The sequence below is a fragment of the Peromyscus maniculatus genome, chromosome 16 (genome assembly GCF_049852395.1).
Source record: "Peromyscus maniculatus bairdii isolate BWxNUB_F1_BW_parent chromosome 16, HU_Pman_BW_mat_3.1, whole genome shotgun sequence".
In the NCBI taxonomy this organism is placed as follows: Eukaryota; Metazoa; Chordata; class Mammalia; order Rodentia; family Cricetidae; genus Peromyscus; species Peromyscus maniculatus.
Genome location: NC_134867.1, coordinates 23,105,509 through 23,118,266, shown reverse-complemented (window position 1 = coordinate 23,118,266; position 12,758 = coordinate 23,105,509). Strand labels below are relative to the sequence as shown.

The window sequence follows — 12,758 nt, the reverse complement described above, 5'->3', positions numbered from 1 at the left end:
GGTCTTTAAACCTTCCTCTCCCCAAGATGGAATGTTCACAACTCAATTGCCATTACCATAGACCCAGCTATCAGTTGTATTGTTTGGCTTATTTTGTAGTCCTCACTCTAGGTCATGGTCTTTGGCAGGCTAGTAGTTCTGCTTCTAGAGGTGACTCTGTGTGTGTGTGTGTGTGTGTGTGTGTGTGTGTGTGTGTGTGTGTGTGTGTGTAAAGGTTATACTACAAGGCTTGAGAGTGCTCTGTTAGCCATTTATGGTCATTCATACCTAAAATCCTAACACTTGGGAGGCAGGAGGATCACAAATTGAAGGCTAGTATGAGCTACATAACAAGACCCTGTCTCAAAATAATAATAATAATAATAATAATAATAATAATAATACGTTTAGTAATTGTAGACTCAAAAACAACTCTCACCTCAAAGGAGATAACAGTTTATTCTGGAGTAAAATGTGTGTGCCATGGCCCAGGGACACAGATTCATGTTCTTCCAGTTCCATGGTCCAATGTGCTAACAGTTTCATGAAGTTTTTATAGTAATAGAAAAAAATAAGACACTTTTCAAATACATTGATGGAATCATGAGTAATCAGGTGTGTTGGTGAATTTTAAATGTCAACTTGCCTCAACCTAGAATTTCCTGGGATGCGAATCATAACTGAGGAATTGCCTCTATCAGATTTCAGATTGGTCTGTATGCATGTCTGTGGGGGACTGTATCCTTCACTGATGTAAGAGGGCCCAGCCCCCTCTAGGAAGTTCCAGCCTTCGGCACGTAGTCCTGAACCAAATAAGAAAGCTAGCTGAAACCCACCCAGAAAGCGGTGTCTTCCATGGTTCCTGCCACACTTCTTGGGCTATAAAGTTAACTCTTTCGGTCAGAGTTAATTCTGACCAAAGCATGTGTACTGTCAAGTTGCTGCCTTGGCTTTCCTCAGTGATGGCCCAGGAGCTGGAATTTTAAGTCAAATAACCCTGTTCTCCCTCAAGGTTTGTCTTTGGTCAGGGTACTTTTCACAGCAGCAGAAATGGTGCTAAAACAGGAAGCAACAGCAAAGCTTGGCAATCTCTAGGATGCTGTATGACGACATTCTTAACATTCGAGCTGCTGGAACCCTTTGCACAAGTCCTAATTGGTCTTATAATAAAAACCCGGAGCCAGATATAGGGATAAATGCTGAAAGATCAGAGGAAACAGGCCACAGCCACTTCTCACCTCGCCAACTCCTCAGCCGAAAGGGGAGGATCCAGGAATCCTCAGACTGAATGCTCCTGAATCCTCGGTCAAAAGGACGGAGCTCCTGTCTCCTCCACTTTATATTCCTTTCTCCACCCAGCCATATCACTTCCTGTCTCAACCTCCCCAGTGCTGGGATTAATGGCGTGTGTGCTTCCCAAATACTGGGAGCAAAGGCTTGAGATCCCAAGTGCTGGGATTAAAGGTGTGTGCCACCACTGCCGGGCTGTTCCTCTTTTAAACTGGATTAATCTCATGTAGTCCAGGGTGGCCTCTAAACTCACATCTCTGCCTCCCAAGTGCTAGGATTAAAGGTGTGTGCCACCACTGCCTGGCATCTATGTTTAATCTAATGGCTGCCTCTATCCTGTGATCTTCAGGCCAATTTTATTTGTCAGAGTACAAACAAAATGTCACCACAGGAAGCATGTGGTCTGAAACCTTAATACATTCCAAAAGGTGCTGGAGAGATGGCTCAGCTGCTAACAGCATGCACTGCTCTTCCGGAGGACCCAAGTTTAATTCCCAGAACCTACATTACGGAACTTACTGTTTCTCCAACTGCAGCCGACCCAACATCATCTTCTCTAGCCTCTATGGACCTGCACTCTTGTGCAAATACCCACACGGAGAGACACACATATACCTAATTAAAAATATGTCTTTAAAAAAATACATTCAAAAATGTTTCACCAGCCATTCACAAGACTTTCCAGTCAGACAAAAAGCTTGGCAAGAACTATCTTTTAAGGAGTTTAAAGATAACCTAAGGCGAACTAGGTTGTGGACTGTCCCATTTCAATCTCCACAATCACAGAAGTTCTAATCAGTTAATCCAGCTTTTAGTAGGCTCACTGTAAGGTGTGGATTCTTTCCAGGTACTTTTGGTTATTTGTTTTTATTTGTTTTAAGACAGTCTCACTATATACCCTAGCTAGCCTGGAATGAACTCTGTAGACCAGGCTACTCCTGAACTCACAAAGATCTACCTGTGCCTGCCTCTGCCTCTCCTATGATTAAAGTCTAATGCCATCAAGCTTGACTGCAGATACCTGTGTTGTGGGTTCTTGGAGTACAGTAGAACCTTCCTTGGTTTTCTTAGCTTTACCTCAGGGAGCTAGGACACAAGAGGATCAAGGTCACCTGAGCTAGCCCAAGACACTGGCATCTGATTTCATTGTCTCATGCCCAAGAAAAATAAAACATGAACAAAGAGTGAGAAGAATGTAGATTATAAGTTAAGGAAAGAACAGAGAGTGAGTAGGACACAGAGCATAGTGTAAACAAGAGAGTCCATTACACCCTCAAGGTATGAGAGTGGCCAATGATACAGGGACACTACAGAAGAAAAAACACTCCTGAAATGAGAGTGGACAATGGTCAAACAAACTACTTATGCTGACCTCCATGTTTAGGTCAGGTAAATACTATTTTCTAAAATCTCTAAATAGACAACTTTGCTGAAGAATGTTTTTTCTATTCAGGTAATTGACAGACTAACTTGGATTAGCTTGTTTTTGAAACTGTGTCTCAAGTAGCCCAGACTGACCTTGAACTGGCTATGGAGCTGAGGATAACCTTGAGGTCCTAGTCTTTCTGCCATCCTTCCCAAGTGCTGGGGTTACAGGCATGGGCCATCAAGCCTGCCAATTTGGAGGAACACTTACACGTGAGGACAATTATATGTCTTTTATTTTCCAGAAATCCTCCAGATGTAATGTTGTGATCTTACTGGCATTCAGAATGTCATGTCTATACCCAGGGCCAGAGACTCATGAGTACAAGTCAGATCTTTTTCTTTTCTTCAAATTATAACATATTTAACAAGATAAGTGAAAGTAATTTTTAAAATAAAAATAGCCATGCTGTACTGGGAGAAAGTAGCCATCCCTTAATGGTCCCCAACAAAGCCCTGCCTCCATCTTCCTCCCTTTCAAGACAAACACTCCATAAACTGCAAACTAAATACTTCTTAAACTCATCCGCTCAAAATTTGGAGACATGGACTTGCTGGAGAATTGGCTCAAAGATGAAGAGCACTTGTTTGTAGCCGAATTTCTAAACGGTCTTATTAAATAAGAAACACAGAGCCAAATATAGGGGTGAACACCTTAGCGATCAGGGAAATAGTGATAGCCACCAACCTTATCTCTCCAGCTCTGCAGCTATCAAGAGGTGAGTTACTTCCTGTCTACCTGCACCTTTATTGCCTTGCTGTTCTATCCTCTTACTGACTCTTAGCCCAGCTACCTCACTTCCTCGTCACTGCCTGTCTATACAGACCTCCAGGTCTCTATGGTTGGTACTGGGATTAAAGGCGTGTGTCACCACGCTTGGCTGTTACTTAGTGTGTCCTTGAACACACAGAGACCCTGCCTGCCATGTGATCAGATTAAGGGCGTATGCTACCACTGCCTGACTTCTATTTTTACTTAAAAATGGCTGGCCCTTTCCCCTTGATCTCCAGGCATGCTTTATTTATTAACATACACATAAAATATCACCACATTTCAGCACAAATAAATATCACCACACTTGTTGCTCTTCAAGAGGACCAGAGTTCCGGTTCCCAGCATCCCAGAGTGCCTCCAGCTCCAGACAATCTGACACCCTCTTTTAACTTCCTCTGGCACTAGACACTATGTGCTGCTCACTCATACATGTAGGCAAAACACCCAAACACATAAAATAAAACTTAAATCTAAAACAAACACTACTGAACCATCACCTAAATCAACACGAACCTTATTTTAAGGGTCATAAGAAGCACAAGTTACTAAGTAGGTTCTTATTATAAACCTATTGATTTAATGTAACAAGAACTAAAAATTCAGCTATTGTTTCAAGATTCCTGCAGAATCTCAGAGCCAGTTCTCCATCCCCTCAATAGTTTTTTATTTTTATTTTTCCAGGTTTGTCTCACTTTTCTCCAAAACAAAGGATATGGGAAAAAAACTGTAATTTTTTATCCTTATGCAAGTTATTTTAAATTTTCAATTTCCTGGTGTTTCTTAATGTATTGGAATACAACTGATTTTTCAGTAAAAACCACTTCTTTGTTTTAGTATGATTTAACTATTTTCTACATAGTTTTAGTCTCTCTGAATACAGTCAGTTTACTTCCTTCTCTTCTGGACACCTTTTTCTTGCCTTCTTGATCCAAGTTGACTACACGTAAGGAGGAAAAACATCTTATTGGTTTTGATTTCACATGGAAAGCATTCAGTCTTTGACATGAAAACCCAGACAGTGGGTATTTTTTGTAAAGGCAGATGATAAGCACATTCCTGGAACAGAATATGAAGTTTAATAATAACTCCATACAGATTTTTAAGAACCGATTTTTTTCTTCTTTTACGTCAACGAGCACAAGGCTTTTCTGGGTGCGGGAAAGCTCTGAAACAAAAGCTAATACATAATCGTACACCACCTATAAAATTTCGGTCGCAATGGATCAGAGATCTATACTGAACGAAAAATTCCACCTTTACCAGAAAACAAAAATACACACACACACAGACACACACACACACACAGACACACACACACACAGACACACAGACACACACACACACACACACACACACACACACAAGATGCTAACTTCTCAACCTTAGTCCCAGATTGCCCGCCCCCAGCCCCGCCCTAGCCCCGCCCCGCTCTAGCCTAGCCCCGCCCCGCCTGAGTTTCCCCCATCACCCAGCCCTGGAATTCCAACGCGCCCTAACCCCGCCCTCAAACCCCCTTGCCCCACCCAAACCCCGCCCCAGTCCCCAAAGCCCCGCCCCCTCGCCGGATCCCCGCGCTGATAGGGGCGCGCGCCCGCCCGCCGGCGTCCGCACCCGGAAGAGCCGCAGCGGCCGGAAAGTTGAGACGGTCCGCGGCTCGGGGATCGCGGGAAAAGCACAGGCTCCGCCGAGGCCGGGCGAAAGCGGCGGGGACGAAGCCTGCGCGCCCCCGCGTAAGGCGAGCCACCCTCCCCACCCCCGCCTCGAGCGAGCGGCCGCGCGCACGCCCCGCCCCCTCCCACGCCGCGCGAGCCCGGGTGAGCACCGGCGGGAAGCAGCGCGTCCCCGGCGACCAGACAGTGCGTGTCAGCCAGTAAGTGAGCGCCGCAGCCGCAGCCGCGCGTCCCGGGGACTGTGGCCCTCCAACCCGCAGCTTTTCGTTTCCGAACTCCCCGCGGAGCGGGGAGGCCCCAGCTAGACGCCTGTGGCTGCGGAGCCATTTGGAAAGCATCCCTCCGCTCGGCCCGGATCGCTTGCCCCAGGCGGCGAAGCCCCCGGCCGGGAGGCGCGCAAGGAGCGCGCGCCCGCGAGTGGAGCGCCACGCGGGGCTGAGACGCGCGCCCCGGCAGGGCGTGGCCCCAGCACCCGAGGGGCGGGGCTGCGCCAGCCTCGGGGACCCGCGCCAGGCTTTTCCCTAGCTGCGCTTTTTGGCGCCACCTTGCCTTCCACAGTATGAAATAAAATAAAGCCGTTGTGTTTGTTTGGACGCCGGATACTCAGCAAGACAAAAGGAGAGGCAACTGGATAGTTGTACGGCCGTCGTGCCCCAGGCAATAAATGGCTTAAATCTGTATGAGGATGCCTGTGTTTATGGGTTGGCAAACCTACGTAATTGCACGGATGTTGAAAAAAAAAAAAAAAAAAGCTGTGTTTAAAACAACTGGCACACTTAACAGTGTAATTTGCCGGTCTAACCAGGCGAAATATTAACCTGCCCGTATTATGAACTTAAAATTCTTCAGCTGCCCTCTTTATGCGCCGTTAAAGTTGTTTTTCTAAATTGCTTAATTTGCTGCTCTACATTTACTTTGTATTTGTAAAATCTTAAAGATTATCATTTAATCACTCTTAAGAGTAGTGCTGGGTTTTTTTGTTTTGTTTTGTTTTGTTTTGTTTTTTCAGCAAAGACCACATAGTGGTCTTTTACTCTTGGTTGAATATGCTATTACCTAAACAAAAACAAGTTGCTTAGTGTTTTAGTGTTGAGTTACTTTCTCTGATTCTCTGAAAAAATAATTTATCTCTTACACTTGATCTTAGCCAAAAAGCCGAGAAGTGATGTCTCTTATTCTCATATTAGCTTCCCGTAATTGCCAGTATTCTTGGCTTAACTGTGATGTCACGTTGTACCTTTCACACATTCCAGCTAAGTAAATGTTCACAGAAGGGAGAAGGCGGGACACCTCTCTCTAATAAGTAGCCAGTGTGATCCAGCTAGGGGACGCTAAAACACACCTTTCCTAAGGTACTTGCTCTGTTTCCAAACTAAGACTCATTCACAGAATGAGTGCAGTTAACAGTTTCTCCCCTGGGACTTGTCGCCTCATTTAAATTAAATCCCTCCCCTCTGTTCTTCCTTTCTCTCTTTTATGACTATGTGTGTGCCTGAACGTTATGTACCACATGTGTGTAGGCAACATCAGATCCCCTGGAAGTGGAGTTCCAGGCCGCTGGGATCCCTCCCTATATTGGTGATAGGCTCCAAATCCAGGTCCTCTAGAAAAGCAGCAAGTGCTCTTAACCACTGAGCCATTTATCTAGAATCCCTCCCCCTCCCTTTTTTGCTCTCACTCATATTGTGTAGAGCGGTTTTGTTTACATCTGTCACTTGGGTCTCTGGGGGCGTGGTACCTTTTACTGTGCTGCTCTCCCTTGTGAGGATAGTGACTTGTGCATGGCAGATATTAGGAAATTGATGCTGCAGTGGGTGTGGAATCCTAAATCTGTGATACAGTTATGTATGTGGAAATGGGGTAGCCTCCTTATGTTTGTAAACACATGTTTGAGAGAGATTAGGTGAAGCCCAGTGTATATTTCTTTTCAGTCTTATTCATTGTCTAAAAATTAATACTCCTTTCCGTTTGTCAGTTTGGGTAGCTTTTCTCCATCTTTAGTGACTGCTTTTGCTGACACCCATCATTTTCCTGTGCTAATAAGAGAAAACAGGAAACAAATTCACCTCCGATGTACAGCCCTAAAGCAAACCACTGGTGCTGTTAGAGCTGTCAATTTGATTAATAGTATGCTTCGTTTATGCAGCAGTGTGTGTGTGTGTGTGTGTGTGTGTGTGTGTGTGTGTGATGTGCATGCTCGTAATCCTAGCATTTGAAAGACTGAGGCAGGAGGATTGATGCAAATTCAAAGCCAGCCTGAGTTACATAATAAGTTCCCTCCCAGCAGACAGAGAGCTCCTCAATAAAGGCAGGGAGGAGGGAAGGGAGGCCCAGAACTTTCTACATATGGTGTGTACATTGTAATGTGTTAATAAAAGGCTGAAGAGGAGAAAGATTTAGGGAAAATATATGAGAACTACTTTGTGCCATTAATACTTCACTGATCAGCATCGTCCAGTTCTATGAATTAAATTAACTTTACTACTTTTTGTTAAGAAAACATGTTGACAGTCTAGGTCCAAAATTTCTTTTTGAACATGAAGCCATGAATTCTCAGGGATCAGGTTTCAGCAGCACAGGCTCCTTCCCATGGCCTCACACAGTGAGCTTCTCTGGGTGCAGCAGGCTGGTGCTCCAGGTGAACCCAGGTGCCTCTCTCATCCCCCCACCCCCACCCCAAACAATCATTTTCCTTCACTATTTCAGGAATCTGTCCTGACTCTTTCAGTGCTCAGGATGCTCAGAATGCACGGTAATGCTGGAAAGAACCTTACCTTTAACTTTTTAACACAATGCCATCAGCATGCTAAAACGGTAGACTCTTCCAGTTTTGCCATGGTGACATTTATGGAGCATTCATTTGAACAGTACCCATTTCCTTGATGTCTGCAACCTGTCTTGTAGATTTGCATGTATGTGGCCAACAGAACACCTCCATGTTTTCTAAAGGGCTCAGAGAACTTAGAGCAGAGTCTCTCCTCTTATATTTATCATTTTACCAAATTACTGGATGATGGAGGCTGCATCAGAACTTCACTATTCTTCTTATTTGTATCTATGTGTGAGAGAGAAGGGGGTGCCTGTATGCTGTAGCATGCATGTGGAGGTCAGAGGACAACTTTGGGGGAGTTGGTTCTTGCTTTCCACCTTGAGGCAGGGTCTCTCTTGTTTCTGCAGTTGCACTGTATAGCCTAGCCTAGCTGGCCCTTGAGCTCCTGGGCAATATTCCCATCTTGACCACCCGTCTCACAGTCATCATGCTGGAATTACATGTGTGATGTGTGTGTGTTACTGCATCCCGCCTGTGGAGTAGGTTCCAGCCCTCCAAACCGGGGTCATAAGACTCCTGCTGAAAGCACCTTCCCCTGCCCAGCCTCCTCTCTAGCCCCAATGTCGCTGGTTTTTGAAGCACATGTTTTACGTAACTGTAATGGCTGACTCATCTACAGGTAAGATTGGATTCAGATACTATTTTGTGAGTGCCGTGTAACCGAAAGCAGGGATGGTTTATAAGCCAAGGGTCTTTTTGTTATATTGTGTGCACAGCTTGAGTAGCAAAGGTATAATACCCCATCCTTTCTTTCTCTTTTGTAACCTAGATTCAAGATGAATAGTGACCAGGTCACACTGGTGGGTCAAGTGTTCGAGTCCTATGTTTCAGAGTACCATAAGAACGATCTTCTTCTGATCCTGAGGGAAGGAGATGAGGATGCACACTACCCAGTGGTGGTTAATGCTATGACCCTTTTTGAGACCAACATGGAAATTGGAGAGTATTTCACGGTGTTCCCCAATGAAGTCCTAACGGTTTTTGACAGCGCGCTTCGAAGGTCAGCCTTGACAATTCTGCAGTCCCTTCCTGAGCCTGAGGGGTTTTCTATGAAGCAGAATCTTCACGCCAGGATATCAGGTAAATCATGAGGAGATGTTGTTGGCATGTAATATTTGGGGAAGATGTGAATAAAATGAAACACATATGGGACTCAGAACATTAAGAAATAATTGTTATTTGGGGGCCAGGCAAGATGGCTGAGCAGGTAAATGTGCTTGCTGCCAAGGTTGACACCCTGACTTTGATGCCTGAAACTCAGATGATAGGAGAGAACTGAATCCCCAAATTTGTCCTCTTATATCCACAGGCACACTGGCATGTGTGCCCACACATGCACACACACATACACCACAAATAAATAAATCTAAAAAGAATTTTAAAACTAACTGGTGTTTTTTTAAAGTGCATCTCTTCTATATGGCACGTAAGATTGTCATCTGTGCATGAGACACTTGCCCTGCCAACAACAGGGAAGGAGAGACTATGGAGACGTCAGTGTACTGTGTCTGTGTATTTCTTTGTGTGTATAAAGTTATCTAAAGCAGATTGAGGAGCTTTTGTGACGACTAACAATAAAACATTGGTAATGTGTAAATTAGAAAAGATCCTGCCCAGTGATCTCCAGAACTCTTTTATAAAACTTTTTATATCTGATGATGAGCATTGTGTATTAGGAACTCAGTACATGGTTATTGAGTACATGCTTTTGATTTATTTAGTGACGACTAAATTAATTGATTACATGTGCTACAGGTGACAGCATTTTGTCCACTAAGTGTGGTTAGTTGTATATTTAGAGGCTACTGAGAGGTCTCTTGTAAGAGCCCAATTCTTTCTTAGTCCTGCTTGTTGCCTCTAGAGATGTTCTTTCAAAAAGAGTCCATTGATTTCTGTTTTCTGAAATTCTTAATTGGGTTGATGGTCTGATTTTCCAAAGTAAGACACAAACATGGTCAAGTGTGTGCCATACAACCCTGAAGACCTGAGTTTGGATCCTTAGCATTCACGTATAATGCCAGGTGTGGTGATGAGCACCTGTTATCCCAGCACCCCAGAAGCAGAGGCAGAGGCAGGAGAGTCACTGGGGCCTGCTGGCCAGCCATTCTCACGGAACTGGTTAATTCCAAGTTCCGTGAGAGGCACAGTCACACAATCCAATGTGGAGAAATAATTCAGGCACACACTGAGCATGAACATCTGGTTTCCACATGTGTGTACCTACACACCCACACACAGTAAAGTTAAAAATAAAACATAAGGCCGGGCAGTGGTGGCGCACGCCTTTAATCCCAGCACTCGGGAGGCAGAGCCAGGCGGATCTTTGTGAGTTCGAGGCCAGCCTGGGCTACAGAGTGAGTTCCAGGAAAGGCACAAAGCTACACAGAGAAACCCTGTCTCAAAAAAACGAAAAAAAAAAAAAAAAGACATAAATATTTCCCCCTGAAATTATGTTATTTTCAGATTTTCTGGGAAAGACATAACATTCTGCAGAGTTAGTTATCAAAGTCTAAGTTGATGATGTTCTTTTTCCCATTAGGTTTACCTGTTTGTCCTGAACTGGTAAGGGAACACATCCCTAAAACCAAGGATGTGGGACACTTTTTATCGGTCACTGGGACAGTGATTCGAACAAGTCTGGTGAAGGTCCTGGAGTATGAGCGAGATTACATGTGTAACAAATGCAAGCATGTGTTTGTGGTGCAGGCAGACTTCGAGCAGTATTACACGTTCTGTCGCCCATCTTCATGTCCAAGCGCAGAGAGCTGTGATTCCTCAAAGTTCACTTGTCTCTCAGACCTGTCTTCATCTCCAGCCAGATGTCGGGATTACCAGGAAATCAAAATTCAGGAGCAGGTAAATGATCAACAAGAAAAAATAACAAATTTGAAGGTGTTGTTTTCTACCAGAGTCAAATGGCTGTGATTGGAGAATCAGAAACAGATTACCCTGCGCCTTCACTTTGGGGAAGATCAAAGTCGAAATTGTCCAACATGTATTAGAATGTATGTTTTAGAAACCATGAAATAACCATTGTTTCAGAGCACGGATGAGATTTTAGAACCACTTAATAATGTTAAAATTTAAAAGTAAATATTGCAGCTAGAGAGATGGCTCTGTGGTTAAGAGCACTGGTTGCTGCTCTTGCAGAGAGGACCTGGGTTCCTTTAGCAGCACCCACATAGTGGTTGTGTGCATCTCCACTTCCAGATGATCCCACGCCCTCTTCTGGCCTCTGCAGGCATTGCCAAACACCCATACACACAAAGTAAAAGTAAATAAAATAAAGGAACAAAAAGTTTATATCGGGGTTGGGGATTTAGCTCAGTGGTAGAGCGCTTGCCTAGCAAGCACAAGGCCCTGGGTTCGGTCCTCAGCTCGGGGAAAAAAAAAAAAAAAAAAAAAAAAGAAAGAAAGAAAGAAAAAGTTTATATCAAGTATTCTAAACTAGCTGTCCTTAAAAATATGAGACAGTTCAGTCAGTTTAACTGGTTGCCAGGCATCGGTAAGCACAGAGTTTGGGGTTTGGTTCAATTTTAAGAAAGCATGTATGGTCACTGTTTAACAAATAAAGGGGAACTTAATTTTCCCTTCCTTGAATACAGAGGTTTGTTTTCCCATGTAAATAAGCAGACAGGCAGCTCAAGGCCAGCGTGTAGGCTCCTCAGTATGGAGTCCTTTCACTTCACTTTTCTTAGCCTTCCATTGTTCCATTTCCATAGGTCTCACTCGGTAGCCTGTGCTGACCTGGAACTCACCATGTGTGGGAATAAATTCTGAGAAATGCTGTTTAAAGCTGGCCCTTACAAATCAAACTTCTGCCCATCCCGTGACCATTCTCTGCTCATTCTGCTTATACGCTCTATGTTCAGTCTCTTTACAATGAACTGACCTTTAAGAAACGGTGTTGTCGGGCTGGGCGGTGGTGGCGCACGCCTTTAATCCCAGCACTCGGGAGGCAGAGCCAGGTGGATCTCTGTGAGTTCGAGGCCAGCCTGGGCTACCAAGTGAGCTCCAGGAAAGGCGCAAAGCTACGCAGAGAAACCCTGTCTTGAAAAACCAAAAAAAAAAAAAAAAGAAAAAAGAAACGGTGTTGTCAACCTTACTATACTGTGGACTCCCAGTGTACCTGCTCCCTACTTCTCCTTCCTGACCCGTTCATGCCTCCGACTCGGAACAGTGTGTGTGGTGACGAGACCCAAGACCAGGCACTGCAAATAGTGAGGCATTGAAAGCTGTGCCACCCCCACAGAGAATGTTGAAAGTAACATGTGGCCATAAATTGATAGTATCCGGCTGTGGCTCTGTGTGCTGTTCTGAGACAGCCGGGCCAGAAGAACAGTCTCCTCCCTCATGAGATTCCCATACAAGGTGAAGACAAGAGTGCCTCAATCCTTTCGGAGACCATGTTTGCGGTGCTGTTGAGTAACTAGAGAGGGTGGGTAGCCTTTGTTCAGTAGACATGAGAATGCTTCAGAGCAAATGAGGCCCCCTCTTGGGGAAATGATTGCAAAGGTCAGTTTCTTTTCTTTTACTTCATACCACACTGCCACAGGCTGGCCTCAAACTCATGATAACCCTCCTGCCTCAGTTTACCAAGTGCTAAGATTGAGATTACAGGAATGTGCCACCATGCCTAGCTTTTCCCACCAATCTTGATACATGGCTTCTACTCCTGTAGTGCTTTATGGTCTAGGACGGTGGCTACAATTTCACGACACGTATCTCAGTGTTCTAGCCAGAAAACTGAAAAAGGATGGTCGGATACACATACCACCTAATCAAGTCT

General features: G+C 44.6%; 1 protein-coding gene across 3 annotated transcripts in view; it reads left to right on the top strand.

The window, feature by feature from the left end:
* Positions 1-5,084: 5,084 nt before the first annotated feature.
* Positions 5,085-12,758, top strand: part of Mcm9 (minichromosome maintenance 9 homologous recombination repair factor) — a 72,727-nt gene continuing 65,053 nt past the window's right edge. For 2 of the 3 annotated variants that reach the window (XR_013045001.1, XM_076552487.1), the window contains exons 1-3: positions 5,208-5,339; positions 8,739-9,049; positions 10,509-10,825. Coding sequence is in view for 2 of the 3 variants with exons in the window: in XM_076552487.1 (XP_076408602.1) it covers positions 8,746-9,049; positions 10,509-10,825 (621 nt within the window). In the remaining variant the exon portion in view is untranslated. Of the gene's footprint in view, positions 5,340-8,738; positions 9,050-10,508; positions 10,826-12,758 lie in introns of all 3 variants that reach the window. The other variant, XM_006988633.4, reaches the window with a different exon arrangement.